At 38.3% G+C, this 21,432-nt stretch overlaps 1 protein-coding gene across 2 annotated transcripts; it reads right to left on the bottom strand.

The window, feature by feature from the left end:
* Window positions 1-8,108: 8,108 nt before the first annotated feature.
* On the bottom strand, window positions 8,109-9,059 carry LOC119770009. 2 transcript variants are annotated; one of them, XM_038264037.1, is made up of 2 exons: window positions 8,477-9,059; window positions 8,109-8,424 (listed from the first exon to the last, which is right to left on the bottom strand). In XM_038264037.1, the coding sequence occupies exons 1-2, from the start codon at window positions 8,491-8,493 to the stop codon at window positions 8,262-8,264; spliced, it is 180 nt and encodes a 59-aa protein (XP_038119965.1). In that variant the 5' UTR covers window positions 8,494-9,059; the 3' UTR covers window positions 8,109-8,261. The 2 variants fall into 2 exon arrangements, with proteins under 2 accessions (XP_038119965.1, XP_038119964.1); XM_038264036.1 differs by having other exon boundaries at window positions 8,487-9,059.
* Between the last annotated feature and the right edge of the window lie 12,373 nt (window positions 9,060-21,432).

Below are 21,432 nucleotides of genomic sequence, written 5' to 3'. Positions count from 1 at the left end.
CAAGGGCACTTGCATCGCGACAGCAGTCCGTCGACCCTGTTCCGTGGTGCGTCGTACAGAAGGTATCTGTAAGGAGATGGCCTTCCGGCGTGACAGTTTCGAAATGCGCTTGAGGGGAGGGCGAGTTCCTGGAACGTTCCATTTGCTCTGGACCTGGACGAGCGTCCCACTCGTCGCTCCGAAGGAACTTGTGGGCTGTCGTCGTTCCAAGGCAATGCCATGGTCGTCCTGCGCACCTGTTTCGGACTATATTGGCCTATTTAAAGAGAGGAAAAATAACGGGAATTGAGTTAGAAAGCGGGTAATTGACCGTAATCGTGTTGAACAATGGTGGCAGTGTTTCAGGAATAAGGACCGGTTCCAGAGATTCTTCCGGGATCCTCGTCAATGGATTATGTTGTTTTGGGATACTCACAATCGTATATTTGATCGTCAGTCGCAGTCAGGCACAGGTCAGACAGCGGCTTTCGTCAGGATCCAGGATCAGAGTTGTCCAATTGTTGCCATGCGCGTTCCGAGCCTAATCCATGCAGCGACGTTACGAGGGAACTTGCAGGGTAATGATTGTCCATCGAGCCTATTTCGTCCAGCGTCGTTTCGAGAGCACTTGCAGGTTGGCGACCGCCCGGCAAGCCTGTCCTTTCCGAGGGAACCTTGAGGTCGTCACTTACAAGGTCATGGCCGTCCTAAGTGGCATTTCCGAATAGCAACTAGAGCAAAGTTCTAGAAACATCTTCGGGGAATCTTGGGGAAAGAACTTCGAGGGACACGGTTCCGGAGATTCTTCCGGGCTTTGTTCGTACCGCCAGTTGGAATCCTTGTTCATGAGCTCAATCGAGTGCATCTGAATGGCCCGCAGACACATGACCACTGTTGTTCTTGCCAGCATCCGATCCAGAAGCGCCCTTTTTGTCGTCATCTGGTCCAATGAGGTTGCGCACACTAGTTCGCTTCCTCCGCAACTTCTGCCGAATCTTCCCAAGGCCTCGACAGCGGCTGCTCAGGTTCGCTGACTTTTTAGTCCACCACCTTTGATCATTCCAGCTTGTCCGAAGTTTCCTTGATCCGCCCAAGAATCTGCTAAGCCTCGCACTCCGAAAGCGCCGACGATTTTGCTCTAACTTAAGCATCTAGAACCTCAGTCCTGGCCGCGGCCTGCTTGTGTTCCATCTCTCTTCGCTGGTATTCCTCGTGAAGCAACTTGAGACGTTCTTTGGCCTCGGCGTCCAGTCCGTGGCCATTCTGTTGCGAGGAGGTGGCGGTTGACTGACGGTCATCATCAATCTCATGGCAGTCAGTGTCTTGCGAACCTTCGTGGTGAACGGACACTAGAGCTGCGGTGTTTTTTACTACCTAAGCTCAGAGTTATTTCAAACAAAATTCACAGTCTTTTTAAAGACTACCTGAGTGATTTTCCAAAATTCTAAACAGTCTTTTCAAGACTAACCCCACCTGAAATTTTGTTGTATTCTACAAACGAAGCCATCTTTTTGAGAGAACTTTGCTTGCAAAATGCGTCAAAACAAAGGTAAACGCAAATCTTCTGAAGATTTGGTCGTTACGTCGGTGAAGCGTTTGAACGCGAAGCCGGCTAACGGAAACAGAAAAGAAAACAGCCTCTTCTGAGGTCTGATTCTGATTCTGAAAGTGAGGTCAATCCTCCAATTCCATTGGCAAACAGTTTCGGTGTTTTATCCGAAACTGTTGACAAGGATCCTTCTCCTCGTACTGAGCCTTCTGCCGTCGAGAAACGAGTAAAGGCTCCGCCAATTGTAGTGACTTCCGTCTCCGATTTGGCCAGCTTTCGAACGCAACTGAAGAATTGCAAGGAAACTTGCAATTTGAAGGTTTCGTTCCAGCTTGGTCGAAGAGGAGAATGTCGCTTGTTGACGGAATCTTTACAAGATCACCAAACTTTTGTTGGTTATTTGAAAACCACAAACACAATTTCTACACGTATGAGACCAAGAATGCTCGTCCATTCAAAGCGGTCCTGAAAGGTCTCTCCAACGACTTGTCGGTGGATGAGATCAAAAACGAACTTAAGGTGTTGCTTGGCTTTGCCCCATCCCAAGTAATACCAATGAAGAAAAATCAAACGGGAATATTTCTCGCTTTGGTTTGACTTCACAATTTTATCTGATTCATTTCAACAGAAATGAAATCAACAATTTGAAACTTTTGGACAAAGTTCAGTTTTTGTTCCATGTACGGGTAAAGTGGGAGCATTTTAAGAAACATGGCGGTAATGGCCAGAATCTGACCCAGTGCCGGCGTTGCCAGGCATTCGGTCACGGTACTGATCATTGCGCCATGGTTCCAAAATGCATGGTTTGCGGGGATTCTTCTCACGACAAGGACAATTGTACCGTGAGAGAAGTCACCCAATTTAAATGTGCAAATTGTGGTGGAAATCACAAATCAAATTTCTGGGATTGCCCCAGCAGAAAAAAGGTTTTGGATTCTCGTGCTAAGCATCAGCCGAAATCCAAACCGAAATTTTCTCAAAGTCAGGTTTTACCTGCACCTTTAAATCAAACGTTCGTGCTGTCTCACTCGAACAATACCCCTACCGTGGAAAAGTTAGGTAACAGCAATGGTATTTCTTATGCCAACGTCGTTTCGGGTTCGGGTTCATCCACGAATTTTAAATCCTCTACCAATCTTCCTGAAATTGGGCAGGTACCTCAAATTTCATTTGAAAATGTTTCACTGTTTGGTTTGATTCAAACAATGAGTAATGCTACATCCATGATGGAAGCTATCCAGATTGGATTAAAATTTGCGAATGATGTTGTTCTTACCCTGAAGTTTAATCATGGATCTAAGTAATTCCATCAATATTATGAATTTTAATGCTCGCTCTTTAAAAGCGAAAGAAAATGAATTTTTCAACTTTTTACGAGTTCATAACGTGCATGTTGCTGTTATAACCGAAACATTTTTAAAAACTGGCACTTATTTGAAAAGTGATCCAGATTATAAAGTTATAACTAATAACCGAATGGATCGAAATGGCGGTGGAGTTGCAATAGTTATCCACCGTAGTATGACTTATAGCACGTTACGTGACTTTAAGTTAAAAGTTATTGAAAGTTTGGGCATTGAACTTGAAACTTCTTTTGGGAAAATTATGATTGCAGCTGCATATTTGCCTTTCCAATGCAAAATAAAAATTATTTCAAAGGGGATTTGAACAAACTTACTCGGCATAGATCTCGATTTTTGATCATCGGTGATTTTAATGCCAAACACCAATCTTGGAATAATTCAAAAGTAAATTCCAATGGTAAAATTCTATTCAGAGATTGCACTTCTGGTCTTTATTCGGTTTTATATCCGAATGGGCCAACTTGCTTTTCTTCTGTTAGAAATCCATCATCAATTGATTTGGTTTTGACAAATCAAAGTCAGTATTGTGGTCCTTTAGTGACTCATGCTGATTTTGATTCTGATCATCTTCCAGTAACTTTTTCACTTTCTCATGAAGCAGTTATCAGACCCAATAGTTCTGTGTTTAATTATCACAAAGCTAATTGGGACAGGTATCAGCATCATATTGAGAATAATTTAAATCATGATTTTGTTTTAGAAACCAAAGCTGATATTGATTCAGCCTTGGAATCTTTAACTAATGCAATTTTGGATGCAAGGAATATTGCTATTCCTAAAGTCCAAGTCAAATTTGATTCTCCCATTATTGATGACGATCTTCAGCTTTTGATTCGTCTGAAAAATGTTCGCCGGAGACAGTATCAACGTTCTCGTGATCCTGCACTGAAGCGAATTCAAAAAGATTTGCAAAAGGTTATTGACCACAGATTCACTCTCCTGCGAAATGAAAAGTTCGCAAGAGATGTCGAACAAATTAAACCTTATTCCAAACCTTTTTGAAACTTTCAAAGGTTCTTAAGAAACCTCAAAACCAATCCCTTCTTTAAAAGATGGTGATAATATTCTATTAGCTAATGGGGAGAAAGCTCAAAACTTGCTCAGCAGTTTGAGAGTGCTCATAATTTCAACTAAAATGTTTTGAGTCCTATTGAAGATCAAATTTCAATAGAATTTCAGAATATTGTTGAACAAGAATTTTCATCAGATGAAGTTTTGAATACGGATCTGAATGAAATAAAATCTATTATCAAAAAATTTAAAAACATGAAAGCCCCTGGTGAGGATGGCATTTTAATTAAAAAATTACCAGAAGCAACTTTAAGTAGCTTGGTCAAAATTTGCAACAAATGTTTTGATTTGGCATATTTTCCCAGTAGTTGGAAAAATGCCAAAATAGTTCCGATTTTAAAACCGGATAAAAATCCTGCTGAAGCCTCAAGCTATCGGCCCATTAGTTTGCTCTCATCTATTAGTAAATTATTCGAAAGAATAATTCTTAATAGAATGATGACGCACATTAATGAAAATTCAATTTTCGCTGATGAGCAGTTTGGATTTCGCCTTGGGCATTCAACTACTCATCAGTTGTTGAGAGTTTCAAATTTAATTCGAAGCAACAAATCTGAGGGCTACTCTACTGGCGCTGCTCTTCTAGACATAGAAAAAGCATTTGACAGTGTTTGGCATAAAGGTTTGATTGCGAAATTGAAAAGGTTTAATTTTCCGATTTATATCGTGAAAATTATTCAAAATTATTTGACGGATCGTACTCTGCAGGTATGTTATCAGAATAGCAAATCTGATCAACTACCTGTACGTGCTGGCGTCCCTCAAGGAAGCATTTTGGGTCCAATTTTATACAATATTTTTACTTCTGACTTGCCTGATTTGCCCCAGGATGTCAGAAATCACTTTTGCTGATGATACAAGCATCTCCGCCAAAGGTAGAAGCCTTCGTGTCATCACAAGAAGATTACAAAAAAGCTTGGATATTTTCAATTCTTATTTGAAAGAATGGAAAATTACTCCAAATGCTGCAAAAACTCAACTTATTATTTTCCCTCACAAACCAAGGGCTGATTTTCTTAAACCAAAAAGTCATCACATTATAAAGATGAATGAGGTAAATTCAGGGTTGTTACGGGAAAGTCGAAAAAAAATCCGCGCCAAATCCGCGCCGACCGAAACCTTAATCCACGCGAAATCCGCGCCATATAAAAAAAAATTGCGACCAACAATCAAGAAATGTTATTTCCAAAGAAAAAAACTAAAACAGAAAATATTTGATAGAAAAATTAAACTCGTTTTATGTTTGAAGGAATGAAATCAAAAAATCCTTTTAAAAAATACCTCAAGAAACGTCAAGAAAAGTGTCACAAAAAAAAGTTTTTTTGCAAATCAATAACTTTGACCAATATAAACAAAATAGAAAATTATAAACCAATATAAAACAAAATTAAAAAATCTAATAAATGAAATTTTACTTCAAAAATATAAGCCCAAATTCTAAAATTTCATATAATTAAATTTAAGATTTAAGAATTCTAAAAATTCAAAATCTATGAATTTTAATACAAATTGTATTTCAAATTCCTCACTGAAATTTCATTCCGAAACAAATTGCATTTAAAATATTAGAAATGTTTTCTTCTTAAAAATTAAGAATTTAAGAATTTAAGAATTTAAGAATTTAGGAATTTAAAAATTTAAGAATTTAAGAATTTAAGAATTTAAGAATTTAAGAATTTAAGAATTTAAGAATTTAAGAATTTAAGAATTTAAGAATTTAAGAATTTAAGAATTTAAGAATTTAAGAATTTAAGAATTTAAGAATTTAAGAATTTAAGAATTTAAGAATTTAAGAATTTAAGAATTTAAGAATTTAAGAATTTAAGAATTTAAGAATTTAAGAATTTAAGAATTTAAGAATTTAAGAATTTAAGAATTTAAGAATTTAAGAATTTAAGAATTTAAGAATTTAAGAATTTAAGAATTTAAGAATTTAAGAATTTAAGAATTTAAGAATTTAAGAATTTAAGAATTTAAGAATTTAAGAATTTAAGAATTTAAGAATTTAAGAATTTAAGAATTTAAGAATTTAAGAATTTAAGAATTTAAGAATTTAAGAATTTAAGAATTTAAGAATTTAAGAATTTAAGAATTTAAGAATTTAAGAATTTAAGAATTTAAGAATTTAAGAAAATTTTATTTGAGATTTTTGAGATTTCCGTTTTTTTGTTTGCAAAATTGTTTTAAATTTAATATTTTTTAGTTTTCAAATTTTATTTTATTTATTTTTATTTTGAATTTTTCATTGAATTTTGAATTTTCGATTTTTTAGTTTTTTGGAGTTTTGAATTTCAGATTTTTAAAATTCTGAATTTAGAAATTTAGGATTTTTTAAATTGCGATTTTAGGAATCCGAAATTTTTTTAAGCTGAATTTTAAAAATTTTGATAAAAAAAACTATTAAAATATAAAAAAAGTTTCGAATTTTTGAAATTTTAATTTTGAATGATGGAGCATTAATTTTTGAATGTTCTGATCTTTTTTTTCACCAAGAATGTTTAAATTTAGAAAAAATATTTCTACGGGTAAATCCATCTAAAATTCAAAGGCAAATTGAATATATCCACTATAAAATTAAAAATAAATAAGGTTAAAAAACCATTACTCAAAACTCAAAAGAAAATACATATTCAGAGCCGGATATATTAAGAAATGAGTTAAGTGTAGTAATAATTTTATTTAAGAAATTCTCAACCATACATAAAATAATCTCTACATATACTTCATCTTAATTTTTCGACGGTTCGTATTAAGAAAATACAAACAAAAATTTTCAGAAAAAAATCTATTAATAAGAAATTGAAATTGCACTCAATGGAAAAAAAACACATTCTCGTAATTCTTGATAATATTTTTCTTATTAACTTGAAAGTAATTCTATCTATTTATCTATTTATTTATCAAAATTGCCATCCGCGCGAAATCTGCGCATGAACAAAATTAGTCAGCAAATCCGCGCCAAATCCGCGCTATCCGCGCGAAACGCGCCATCCGTAACAACCCTGTAAATTTAAAGTGGGAGGATCAAGTGAAATATCTTGGACTTGCTTTTGACAAAAACCTTACTTACAAGGATCACATTGAAAGTATCCAGGTTAAATGTAACAAATATATTAAATGTTTGTATCCACTTATAAACAGGAATTCTAGACTTTGTCTCAAGAATAAACTGTTAATTTATAAACAAATTTTCAGACCTGCCATGCTTTATGCTGTGCCGATCTGGACAAGCTGTTGCTTAACCAGGAAGAAAAAACTTCAGAGGATTCAGAACAAAATTCTGAAAATGATTCTGAAACTTCCTCCCTGGTTCAGCACCAGTGAACTTCATCAATTAGCCGAAGTTGACACTTTAGATGTTATGTCCAATAAGATAATTGATGCATTTCGACAAAAATCATTGCAGTCTTCAGCTGCATTGATCCGCTCTTTATATAGTTTATAAGTTAGTTTTAAGGTATCCCTTTTCCCTTTTGTACATGTAGGACCTCCTAAATTTGAAATCACTGAATAGCGAAAGCTACAATATTTCATGAATAAATGAAAGTTGCTAGTATTTAAAATTGAGGTGAAAAGTCATCGATTGTGATTGGACACTCAATAATATTTTAACTGAATGAATGTACATGAAAGAGAAAATCTGAATAAATATAAATTAAAAAAAAAAATCAATCTCATGGCAATTTCTCCGTACGTGTTGCCGTTTCACGTGGCAATTCCGGATTGCGTGAACCTTTTTGAAAGGAAAATAAACAATTGGTACATTGAATCAAGTAAATTTTAGAAATCAATTACCGAAATAAGTTAAACGATAGGCCAGGATTGTGGACCGGATTCGTTAGATCTTGACTTTGCGCGTCCCAGCAGGTTTTAGTCCATCGTGCCGAGCGCACTTGCAGGGCGGTGACCGTCCAGCGAACCTGTTCCGTCCAGTGTAATTCCGAGGGAACTTGCAGTTTGGCGACCGTCCTGTTCCATGCAGCATTGTTTCGAGAGCATTTACAGGTTGGTCGCCGTCCGGCGAATCTAATCCAGAGCTATGGCGACCGTTCCGCGGGCTTGTTCCGTGCTGCGTGTTGCGAGTGGCAGTTCCGGATTGCAAGAACCTATTTTAAAAGGTAAATAAAACAAATTATTGCTCTGATACTGGACGAAAATGACACAAGAAATTTACCAAAAGAATTGGCCGGGAACGTGAACCGGTTCCGGTTGATCTTGACCTTACGCGTAAGTGCAGCATTTAATCTGTCGCTCATGACATTCCATCGGAGCTGAGGTTGTACACTGCTCACCGGTTCCTACGCTTCGCCGGGATGGGACGGAACGTGACTTGCTTTTTGCTGCTCGCGAAGCCAGTTCCTTTCTGTCCGGTGGGCAGCGCTGCGGACCCCTCGGTTCTCGGTCGTGGCCCCAGTGTTCCCCATGTAGTGAAGCAGGCTGAGATCATGCAGGTTTTTTGAGCTGGAAATGGGAAAGGTTAATTGGGAAAAAAAATCAAGGATGAAAGTTTTACCTGTCTTTACAGGGCATCGGTTGACCTCCAAGGTGGTCTAGCTACGAGGCCGTTGTTTGATTCTGGAACTGAATGATAAACTCCCTCCTCACGACGGTTCTGGCTAATCATGCTACATATAAACCGGGAAGCAGGATCTGGTCCTTGTTTTCCGACTTTGCCCCCAGGTGTACCACCCGATTCAGCGATTGACATTTGTTTTTGTTGGTCAGTGCTAAATTCACCATCACTGGATTGACCATTTTAGAGGGGCTTCTTGGTTGCGGTGGCGGTCCTTTGAACGGCAGTCGTGGGGTTAACCTGGCGCACGTCCTGGGGGAGAATTAACGAGAATCGGCGAGAGACTGGTCCATCGAGTAAATGCACTAAAGGACGGGATGGACACGGGTTTTAAAGTTGAGGAACTTGTCTGGTTCGTTCGTGCAGCATTACAACCGTCGTTAGGTGCGCACTTGCACTTGCGTTCTTCGAATCTGTTCCATGCTACGTCGTTCCGAGGGCACTTGCCAGGACATATACGTCCTTCTCGCGACGCAACTTGAGACGTTCCTTGACATCGGCGTCCAGTCCACAACCTCCGACGCCGGCGTGGCCATTCTGTTGCGAGGGTGGCGGTTGACGGACGGTCGATGGTGGGCCGCTGAACGACAATCCTTGGCGGGTTGACGAACGGAGCCGCCGCCGACGAAGAGCCCCGTCGGTAATTGTCGTGATCCTGGTGCTGGTCTTGCTGCTGTCGGTTGGCCAACCTTAGATGTTGTATTTGTTCGTGAGGCTCGCGACCGTCACCCCTTCTGCCTCCTCCGTACGAGTCACGATATCTACCACTAGACAGCGTTGGCGAATAGTTTGATCCATGAGATTGATGATGATTCGTACAGCCTCCGTTCGTCGTTCATCGGTCCCGACGAACATGGACCTTCCGACGGAGGCGGTGGCGAACCGGAATTTCCACCTGCGCCTCCGCTGCCACGATGCATGAACGGTGGGATCACCACACGGAACTGAAGCGGTAACGAAGCTTGCTACTGCTGCTTGTTTTGTTTAGTGTCAGCTTATGGTCTTCCGGTCGCCGAGGATTCTTTCAAGCATTCTTCATGATCTCGGTGTCAGAACGTTCCTCGTTCCTGATAGAGACGCTGCAAATCTAAGGGAGAGAGTAAAAGTATGGAGTTATGATAAGATTTTTTAAAAATTAGTTTGGAATTTTTCTCACAAAAAATCTTCCATGTTCTGGAACAACAGATCCTGCCAGCTACCGTCTTCATGGCCGCAACCGGCATATAACCTGCTTCGCCAGATTCCGTTGATGGCCTCCCGGAACCGTCTTGTTATTAACTCTGGTCTCGATTTGACCGGCTCAGGTCACCGACCCCGACCTTGGCCATGTTCTCACGTCCTGCAATATGTTGACCACCAATGTTGATTTGACCACCTCCTCCAGCTTAAATCGTAAACGAAGCTTTGCCCTGATGGCGGCCGGTGCCGCTTTGAGCGTAACGGAAGTATGATTCCTCGATTCCGATGTGCCATTTGTCCCGAAAATTCATCGCGTGAGCTTTTGGCATCTCCGGTCGGCGTCCTGGTCGATCCATCTCCATCTTCAAAACCCACTTTTGGAGTGGTGCAAAATTATCTAACCTGGAAGTAGGAAAAGTTAGTTCGGGTTGAGAAACCTAAAATCTCGCAACGTTGGTTCCGCTACCACCGGCATTCGGTTGACTTCTCTTCAGACTGTTCCGGAAGGTTTTCGCTCTGCCTTTCGCTTCTGGAACCTCGGCGGTAGATTGATGTGAAAGTTCTTAGGCGGACGACGAATTGTCCCCGGCGCTTACTCGCGACGAAACTTGAGACGTTTCTTGGCCTCGGCGTCCAGTCCACGACCTCCGACGCCAATGGGGACATCCTGTTGCGAGGGCGGTGGCGGTTGACTGACGGCCAATGGGGGTCATTGAACGATTTCATGAACGGAGCCGCCACCGACGAAGAGTCCCGCCGGTGATCGTCGTGATCCCGGTGCTGGTCTTGCTGCGAACGGCCAATCTTGGACGTTGCGTTTGTTGGCGATGTCCGCGACCGCCACCTCTTGGTACCATGACGACCCGGGAGGTCGGTTCCGCCAAGGCCGCTTGTTATCGACAAGTACGTGAACCGAACATGGACTCGTTCGTATTGCGGATATAATACGCCCCAGCTTGCGACGTCCAAATCGTCATTTCCAGCGCAGATTCAAGCGCGGTTGGCTTCCTTGCAGTTGATCCGGATCAGGTTCCGGGAGCATCTTTGGAATTGAAATTCTGAAAGAAATGATCTTTTAATAATCCTTAACACTTGTGCGTTTTGATCTACTTACCATTTCAGTTCCTTTGGAACCACCGTGACCATTTTTCCTTAGCTCAGTTCAGCACTACGGATTGAGTTGGCCATTTCCGGCAGAGGTTGTCCACTTGCAGGCAGGTTCCGGTCGGCGATGCAGGCACGGAGTCATTTTTGTTTAGCAGCAGGTTGACACGGCTTAAACAGAAGAATTTTTAACTAAACAAATAACAGAAAAACAAATAAACAGAAATAAAAGGATAAACTCACCGTAAAACAGATTTTTTTTTTTCAAAATTTTCCCGACTTGAACAAACTTGTCCAAAATCAAGATGGTTGTTTAGCACTTTGACAGTTCTTCCAAATTTTCGCAATCACGAAAGAGCGGGATAGCATGCTGAGCGAAACTTCGTTGAAAATACTTAGCATGCTTTCTCTTTTACTCTAACGCGAAGCATACAGTTCATCGAATTTTTCGAAAAACATCGTTGCCTTACAAAACATCGTGGGTTTACGGACTTTCGATCTGGGAGGTTTTTTTTTGATAGATGAACTTTTTTTGAAGATGAACTCATGCGTAAAGTACTCTCGGTAATTTCGGGATTTATCCTCTCCGTCCACACACAGTACCATTTTACTATCGAATCGTGCTCTTTATCCTCTCGTATGCCGATGCCCAGTTCTGGGTGTAAGATTAGCCTATTCAAGCCTCCGTTTAATAAAAAAAAAACAACCTCGAAGCTCTGCTGAAAAAAAAGTTATTATCGTTTACCAGTTAAAGGTAAAAATACCGCTCATTTTGCTCAATGATCAAAAATGAGTGCGAGCGCGAGCAATGAGCATTTTCGCTCATAAAATAAATTAGCAAACACGAGCACGAGCAAACGTGAGCTAGCTCGCGTCGCGCTCCTCCTCACGAATGAGCGAAAAATGCTCATCGCAACACTGATAATAAATAGTGTTTTCATTTTTCAATAGTATTGCAAGTTTATGGTTTTATCCCTTATCCCCGAATCCCATATCCCCGAAAATTCCACATCCCCGAAAATCATTTCCCCGAAAATTCCACGTCCCCGAAAATCATTTTCCCGAAAATTCCACATCCCCGAAAATCATTTTCCCGAAAATTCCATATCCCCGAACTGTCGTTTTCCCGAATTTACATATACCCGAATGGTAACTTCCCCAAAAATTAAATTGTTCCTGATGATAACCTGGATATAAAAATTTAATAAACCTTAATATTAAATTGTCACGTGTGTTTTAAAATATGAAAAAAAAAAACAAATAACCGTAGAAGGCAATTTATAAACCACGCGGACACTTAAAGAGTGCGGGGTATCCATCCACGTTCCATATTTTTTTGTATGGGCAATTATCAGCAAAGGACAATTTTCAAAAACGGTATCCACGTGGTAAAGATTCTGGACTGTATTTTGATTTTCAATTAAATGTATTTTTGCGAAATGATCAATGTATCAAATCGACGCTTTCTTGCTATCTTGTCGTATGTCGTTTTTGACGTTCCGAGAAAAACACGTTTTAATGTTTGACCTTGAATAAACGAAAAATAGAGCACGCAATGAAAACAATAACAAACACGATTTGTTTGGTTGACCAATCTGTGCTTTGTCCTGAACTTTGGTTTGGATTTCCAAAAGTGTCCACGTGGTTTGTGGATAGTCCCTTACAAATGTTTACGGTAGTCGAGCTCTTACTTGTGTCAAGCGCATTCTGACCTGAAATCCCTTTGGCCAGTTGTCGCACTTACATCAATTTTCCGGGTGTGTCAAGTCGGTTTTTATTGAATATCTCATGACTGAAATCGAATTTAGGGTTTCTGTGTAGGTCAAAAGGTGAGGCATTGTGAGCTGCACAAAATGGCGTTCTTAACTCAATTTGGCTCAAATTCGACGTACGACAAGCGAGCACGACAGCGACGAATTGTGAAAAATAGGCAACTGTATTAAGCGGCATGCTGCCATTTAGATTTGTTCATCATAAATATGTACTCCGTTCAAGATGTTCTCATTCTCTACATCATTTGTCATAGTCGGAGTTTTTGTTGGATTCGGTGGAGTCAGTTTTTTTAAAGGCAGTTGGAGTAACTAAATCCCAGAATCCGGAGTTCAAATTCTTTAACTCCGCAAACTTGGAAAATATCCAAAATTTAAGTGAAGCTGGAATAAAATGCTTGAGAAAAAACTCGGAACTTCATCGATCGCTACTTCCCCGAACCCGGTCAGGCGGGTATGCCCGTTGCCCAGAACCGCGCGCGCTGTTCGGGGAAGTGGCGTTCGGGGAAATGGCCGTTCGGGGATATGGTCATTCGGGAAAATGTTTTTCAGGGATGTGGAAAATTAGAGGAAGTGGCCATTCGGGAAAATGGTTTTTAGGGGATGTCGCCATTCGGGGATGTGGCCATTCGGGGAAATGGATTGTTCGGGGAAATGATTTTCGGGTAAATTACATTTCGGGAAAGTGTCTTTTCGGAGATGTGACATTTGGGGAAATGTCTTTTCGGGAATGTGGGTTTCGGGGAAATGTCATAGATGTCACCCCTCCAACAAAATTTTGTTAAACGTTATAAATTATTTTTTTAGTCAAATTTTGATTATTTATGTTTCTTTTTGTGAGTCCATGCCATATGACTTGAAACTTGAGAATTTTAATAAAACGCAAATGTTCAAAATGGCACATCTCCGAAAACGCAAAAAATCGCAGGCTGGAAATTTCACCAGTGTTAGATTATGATCCAATCTTTCAAGCGATCTTAGTTTCATGTTTGGCATTGATTGATTGATTGATTGATTGATTGATTTTTTATTCGGTAGGAAAGGCCACCAAAGCAGTAGCACCAAAAACCTACATCGTTTTATTACAATCCTACAATAAATTTTAGTGTTTACAATTATTTTTTAAATATCCGGTCAAACTCCATTGGTTTCCACCTGTGAAGGAGTTTGGTTGATCCTGGCAAGAGAAATCTGAAATGATATAAAAGAAAGTACATATTGATACGCTTTGACAATCACCAAATCTATTCCAAAAATAATTATATAATTGAGCACCTTTGAAAGATATGCATCTTTCGCCGGCTAATGTTGAAATATTGGGTCGGTCTAATAAATTATGGCTTCTGGTAAAGTGTTGATGGTTAGATAATTTGAATTTTGTATTACTGTGAGTTTGTTCATGTAAACATAAATAAATGAAGCAACATGTTTGAATTACATAAATAGCACTGACAGGAATGATGTTTTTGTTAATGTTGTACAAATCGGCAGAGTTACTTCGCAGTGGTTTTTTATAAATTAATCTTAAGATTTGATTTTGGGCTATTTGAAGTTTGTTGATTAAAATATTACAGGAGTTTCCCTAAACTGAAGTTATGTCAGATAAGTGAGAATTAAATAGTGAATGATTAATTATCAAACGTACATTAGCAGTTAATTTGTGTTTAATTTTATAGATAATTCCAATGATCATGTTGAGTTTGTTCAATAAATTATTAATATGTGACGACCAATTCAATTTACTGTCTAAAATGACACCAAGATATTTACATTCGTCTACTATTTTTATATCATCAAAATTAGTTCTAGCTAAGGTTAGTGGATTCACCGTCGAGCGATTCGAAATTTTAATATTGATTAAGTTGGATTTATTTATGTTTAGTCTGAGCTTGTTTTATCGAAAATAGTCAGTTAACAATCGAAGATCATTATTTAAATTTATATCATTGATTACTAAGGCTACCAACTGTACGGATTTTTTCCTTACCATACGGATTTTCGAACCTCTTCGCGGATTTTTAACAGGCCGGAATTTTTGTAGGGAATTTTACGCATAATACGGATTTGTACGGAATTTTAACAACTTTTTAATCATTGAATTGCTTTTTTGATTTGGTTGAAGCTTTTGTTAACTACACAGAAAGATGTGGATTTACTTGACACGGAAAAAATGAATTACATGTAAACTCAATTGATGTTAACGTAAGATTCGACGTAAACGGTTGAATCACACGTAAAATCATGTTTTTACGTATAATTTGTTACAAATTTACATCAAATTGCATTTAAATTTAAATGTTTAATGACGTGCAAAAGTAGAAATATTTTATTGTGTGTGGAAATATTTTTTTGTGTGTAGAAATTTTTATTTTTCTGTGAGTTTGATTTAAAAAGGGAGAGTTTTCCTGGGTTTCCTCAATTAAAACTTGATTATCAATAATTCTAGAGTTTTTGAACTATTGTCTTTCATATGTTGATAGGACCTTTAAAAAAACTCTAGAATTGTTCTTTTAGAAATTCCTTACTATATATATTTATCCATTTCCAAAGGCTTTCTAAAACTTGTGAAAACATTTGAACATTTGAATTAACAAATCTAGAGTTTTTTTAAAGGTCCTATAAACTGTTGTGTTTCACATGTTATAGGACCTTTTCAATAAAAAACTCTGGAAAAGTGTTCGTGAAAACACTAAGAACGGTATTATTCGTAAAAGCAAACTTGACATTTTGTAAACTTTAAAACGTTTAACAAAAACATTGAAGAACATAACGATTTGATTCAAATCACGGTTTATTTTATGAATACTTTTAAACGTGCAACGTGTGAAATTTGTTAGCTCTAAAAACGACACAGTTTTATGTTTTTAATTCTCAAATTTATTAAATTTAATTTATATAAATAATTCATAGACAGTTTTTGTTATACCATGGTGTCATATCGGCAAAGTGTACGGATTTTTGCTCAGCAAGAGTTGGTAGCCTTATTGATTACTATAGATTTGTTAAAGTAGAAAAGAGATGAATCATCAGCAAACAATTTTAAATCACCTTTAAGAGACAGTAACGCTAAGTTGCAGTTGAGTCTTTGTACCGGACGGACGCGTTTTTAATTCGCTCTACACCTTATTTTTATTTACCTTCACTGACCCAGTTCACAAACGACCAACTCTCTACGAAATCGGCCGATTTCGACCATTTTTATTTTTTGTATTTTTTGATTTGGCTCAAACTTTGTGGGGGCCTTCCTTATGACCAAATAAGCGATTTTGCGTAATTGGTTAACCCATACAAGTCTTCATACAAAATTGGCTGCTGTCCATACAAAAATGGTATGTAAATATTCAAACAGCTGTAACTTTTGAGTGAATTTTCTGATCAATTTGGTGTCTTCGGCAAAGTTGTAGGTATTGTTGAGGACTATTTAGAAAAAAAAAAATACACTGAAAAAAATTTGGCAGTTTTTTAATCAACTTTTTTGCACAAAACTCAATTTCCCAAAATATGTATTTTTGATTTTCGAGATTTTTTGATATGTTTTAGGGGAAAAAATCCGCAACTTTTGAGCTATAGAGAAACATGGTCAAAAAATCTGCCGCCGAGTTATGAATTTTTGAAAAAATAGTGATTTTAGAAAAAAATCGAAATTTCATGCAAAAACAAATTTGAAGTTATTTTATAATGCAAAATTGAATTTGCAACCGAAAAGTGCTTTACAGATTTTTTGATAAAGGGCTCCGTTTTCAAGATATAGCCACCTAAAGTATGATTTTTGCGAAATATTTGCAGTTTTTCGACTTTTAAAAATAGTGACCATGAGTGACCATTTCTAAAAATATTTTTTTGGAATGTTCCGAAAATTTGCTATAAAATTGTCTAAGAGACATTGGAGATTGGCCATGGGTTGCTGAGATACAGCCGCTTTAAGAAAAAGAAACACGAAAATTTAAGATTTATAAGTCTCACCCAAACAACTCACCATTTTCAAATGTCGATATCTCAGCAACTAATGATCCGATTTTCAATGTTATAACATGAAACATTCGTGAAATTTTCCGATCTCTACGAAAAAAAATATTTTGAAATTTTTTTAATCAAGACTAACATTTTAAAAGGGCCAAACATTGAATATTACGCCCATTTAAAATGCTAGTCTTGATTTAATTTTTTTCAAAATATATTTTTCGAAAAGATCGGAAAATTTTACGAATGTTTCATGTTATAACATTGAAAATCGGACCATTAGTTGCTAAGATATCGACGTTAGAAAATGGTGAGTTGTTTGGGTGAGACTTATAAAACATCAATTTTCGTGTTTCTTTTTCTTAAAGCGGTTGTATCTCAGCAACCCAAAGTCCAACCTTCAATGCCTTTTAGACAATTTTATAGCAAATTTTCTGAACTTTTCAAAAAACAATATTTTTAGAAATGGTCACTATTTTTAAAAATCGAAAAACTGCAAATATTTCGCTAAAATCAAACTTTAGGTGGCTATATCTTGAAAACGGAGCCCTTTATCAAAAAATCTGCAAAGCACTTTTCGGTTGCAAATTCAATTTTACATTAAAAAATAACTTCAAATTTGTTTTTGCATGAAATTTCGATTTTTTTTTTCTAAAAATCACTATTTTTTCAAAAATTCATAACTCGGCGGAAGATTTTATGACCATGTTTCTCTATAGCTCAAAAGTTGCGGATTTTTTTCCCCTAAAACATATCAAAAAATCGCGAAAATCAAAAAATACGTATTTTGGGAAATTGTGTTTTTGTAAAAAAAGTTGATTTAAAAATCTGCAATTTTTTTTTTCCGTGCACCTATTTTTTCTCAATAGTCCTCAACAATACCGAATTGATCAGAAAATTCACTCAAAAGTTTTAGCTGTTTGAATAGGGGAGAGTGGGGAGACTTGATCCCCGGGGACACTTGATCCCAAGCCTGTATCTCGTCAGCATGTGGGTAAAATAATTAGCTTTGTTCTAGAAAGTTGTGCGAAATTAACTAAAACTCATAGTAGAAAACAAAGAAAAAAATTAAAAAATGTTTAGATTGAGTTACACACATTTTTCTAAAACGAGCTGCAAAAAACTTCCAAGAGATCTTTTTTTTCTTTTTTTTGATATGTATAGAAAACACTCAAAAAATATTCAAAAAAATATTTTTTATATATGAATTGTTCGATAAACTTATCAACTCCAAAACCCTTACGCATTTGATGTTAAATTTATCGTCATACTATTTTTACAATCAATTGTTTAAAAAAAGTGCGTTTAGGAAGACTTGATCCCTGCATATTTACAGTCGCTGGAATCAGCCTCAAGATTAATTAATTGGGCTGGGTTTTCATACATAGTTTCCTTTAGTATAGTTGTACATAACTTACAGTTTGAACCTTTTTTTAAAAGTTTTGTAAACAAAAATTTCCAGCTTTTGTAAACATGCTCAATTTTGGTCTAAAAAATAATATTTTAAGTTTTTAAATATTTTACATACTAAAGTTGTTATATTTTGAACACCAACGTACAGATTTTATGTGAAATTGCTGTAACTTATAGAAAATTAAAAGTTTGGATGAATAAGAAACATTTTGCTTAAGATTTCTTCAAAATGTTGAAAGGGGGATCAAGTTACCCCTAACATTTTTAAAGTGCCGGTTTCAAATATTTTTTTATGACATGATTCGAAGAGTTCATCTGATGAGATACCCTTATTAGCCAGACATAGATGAATGTTTAAGCTTTCAATTCATGCAAAAAGTTTATAGTTTTGTGAGAAATTGATAGAGTTATGTGCGATACAAAAAAAGGGGATCAAGTCTCCCCACTCTCCCCTATGTACATACCATTTTTGTATGGACAGCAGCCAAAATTGTATGGAGACTTGTATGGGTGAACCAATGACACAAAATAGCTTCTTTGGTCATAGGGAAGGCCCCCACAAAGTTTGAGACAAATAAAAAAATAAAAATAAAATCCATTTCCGATTTTGGTAGAGAATTGCTCTACTGCCTTCGCCCGTTGATGCTGGTTGGTTTTCCTCGGTTGCTGACTGAAGCCTGGAGGTGTTGTATTCTCTGCAACTTTTGCCGCTGATTCAACGGCAATGGCTGCAGATTTGGAACCACTCGAACAGATCCCGCTCTTGGTGACGCCAAAGCAGGAAAATCCACGTCCGTGTATGTTGGTGGAGTTTTGCGACGATTTGGTTGGTGCCTCGTCGTCGCTTGCTGCCGAATTTTTACAAACTCAGCACGTTTTGGGCAGCTCCGATTCTTGGTAGAATGGTCGCCGCCGCAATTGAAGCATTTAGCTTCGATGTTCTCGTTGATTGTTTCGCAAGCTTGAGTTTTGTGCTCACCTCCGCAGGTTGCACAACGACTCTTGATGAAACAGTTCCTTCCACCATGTCCAAACTGCAAGCAGTTCGAACATTGCGTCACGTCACGGTGCACTGGACGATAACGTTCCCAAGTCACGATGATGTTGAAAATTGCCCGAACTGCCTTCAGCTCAGACGGCGTTGTCGATCCTTTCTCGAGATGAACCAGGTACAGTTGATCACGATACTTGATGTCCTTGTTGTGTCTCGTCATCTTAAAGACTTCGGTCACGTTCAACTTAAGAGTTTTGAGCTATTCTTTCAGCACACTCACATCCATGTCGTACAGGCTTCGGAGGACCTGTTTCATGGGGCGTTTACCTGGATCGTCATGGCTGTAGTATTCAATCTTTGTGTTGTTCAGGAAATCCCGAACGTAGTTGTAATCCTTTCTTTTTTTTTAGCAGAATTTTGAGTCCATCAGCACACAAGCGAATGGAAGCTCGTAAAGCACCAGATTTGATAAACCTGGTCAGCCACTTTCGCACCGAATCCGATGACGATGTTTTCACAAAAATGGGTGCCAACTTTTCCCGTCGTTCAAATTCTTCCTTCTCGCTCACGTCCACAGGAGGGTAGCGAACTGGTTTCCAGACGAATTTTGAGCGTCCTTGCTCAAACTGCCTGGCTTTGCAGGTAGCGCTTCGGCATTCTTTAGCTTCTTCAAATCTGCCGATCCTGCTGGTGAGGACCGCCTCTTTTTCTTGCCGTGAGGCATTTTTGCACTTTTTAAGCACTTTTCAGGAGCTAATATCCAGGAGTACCTCACTGATCGGTGGTCCACAAGGGAATGATGGCAGCACGAAAAAAATGCTCCTCTAGGGATCTAGGATCTAGGGATTTTTATTGTTATCCTAACTCGAGATATTCAATGCAGAAGATTTGCATATGAATCACCCCCCGTCGGAAAATATTTTGAAATTTTTTTTGAAATTAAATATGTCTTTATTGAACTTTCTTATAATAATTACATTTGATTTACATTCTAAGTGGTATGGCTAAATGCTCTTCATCTTTGTTGTATTTTTCGTTTTATTAATAACTGTTCAGATTCATTTATTTGCTTCGAATTGTTTTACATTTTTGTATTGAATCGAATACATTTGGGTAAAAAAGACAAAAATCACTTTTACAACTAATCTTAACTTAAAACTAAATAATAAATTCATTGAAATATTCAAAATCACTAGAACGCGTAAACTACGAACTGTATTTTAAGATGAATGCTCCAAGCGTTCTTACTTGTTCCGCACGAGTTTTGCAACCACGCAGTGTTTGTTGTCATCTCGATGAAAATGTTCAGAAGTTCTTGTTGTGAAAACAGGTCACTACTGCCTTCACCCGTTGATGTTGGTTGGTTTTCCCTCGGTTGCTGACTGAAGCCTGGAGGTGTTGTATTCTCTGCAACTTTTGCCGCTGATTCAACGGCAATGGCTGCAGATTTGGAACCACTCGAACAGATCCCGCTCCAGGTGACGCCAAAGCAGGAAAATCCACGTCCGTGTAAGTTGGTGGTGTTTTGCGACGATTTGGTTGGTGCCTCGTCGTCGCTTGCTGCCGAATTTTCACAAACTCAGCTCGTTTTGGGCAGCTTCGATTCTTGGTCGAATGGTCGCCGCCGCAATTGAAGCATTTCGCTTCGATGTTCTCGTTGATTGTTTCGCAAGCTTGAGTTTTGTGCTCACCTCCGCAGGTTGCACAACGACTCTTGATGAAACAGTTTCTTCCACCATGCCCAAACTGCAAACAGTTCGAACACTGTGTCACGTCACGGTGCACTGGACGATAACGTTCCCAAGTCACAATGATGTTGAAAATTGCCCGAACTGCTTTCAGCTCAGACGGCGTTGTCGATCCTTTCTCGAGATGAACCAGGTACAGTTGATCACGATACTTGATGTCCTTGTTGTGTCTCGTCATCTTGAAGACTTCGATCACGTTCAACTTAAGAGTTTTGAGCTCTTCTTTCAGAACACTCACATCCATGTCGTACAGGCCACGGAGGACCTGTTTCATGGGGCGTTTACCTGGGTCGTCATGGCTGTAGTATTCAATCTTGGTGTTGTTCAGGAAATCCCGAACGTAGTTGTAATCCTTTCTGGTAGGTAGCAGAATTTTGAGTCCATCAGCACACAAGCGAATGGAAGCTCGTAAAGCACCAGATTTGATAAACCCGGTCAGCCACTTTCGCACCGAATCCGATGACGATGTTTTCACAAAAATGGGTGGCAACTTTTCCCGTCGTTCAAATTCTTCCTTCTCGCTCACGTCCACAGGGAGGGTAGCGAACTGGTTTCCAGACGAATTTTGAGCGTCCTTGCTCAAACTGCCTGGCTTTGCAGGTAGCGCTTCGGCATTCTTTAGCTTCTTCAAATCTGCCGATCCTGCTGGTGAGGACCGCCTCTTTTTCTTGCCGTGAGGCATTTTTTGCACTTTTTAGCACTTTTTTGGTGTGTGAGGGACGCACGTCT

The sequence above is a fragment of the Culex quinquefasciatus genome, chromosome 3 (genome assembly GCF_015732765.1).
Source record: "Culex quinquefasciatus strain JHB chromosome 3, VPISU_Cqui_1.0_pri_paternal, whole genome shotgun sequence".
Taxonomy (NCBI): domain Eukaryota; kingdom Metazoa; phylum Arthropoda; class Insecta; order Diptera; family Culicidae; genus Culex; species Culex quinquefasciatus.
This window is presented reverse-complemented; position numbering and strand designations above follow the sequence as displayed.

Bases quoted from the DNA above. Each gene is read 5' to 3' on its own strand.
- LOC119770009 (XM_038264036.1), bottom strand. From the start codon at position 8,671: ATGTCAATCGCTGAATCGGGTGGTACACCTGGGGGCAAAGTCGGAAAA. The intron at 8,425-8,486 runs GTAAAGACAGGT...TCCCATTTCCAG, and splicing joins TGGAGGTCAACCGATGCCCT to CTCAAAAAACCTGCATGATC.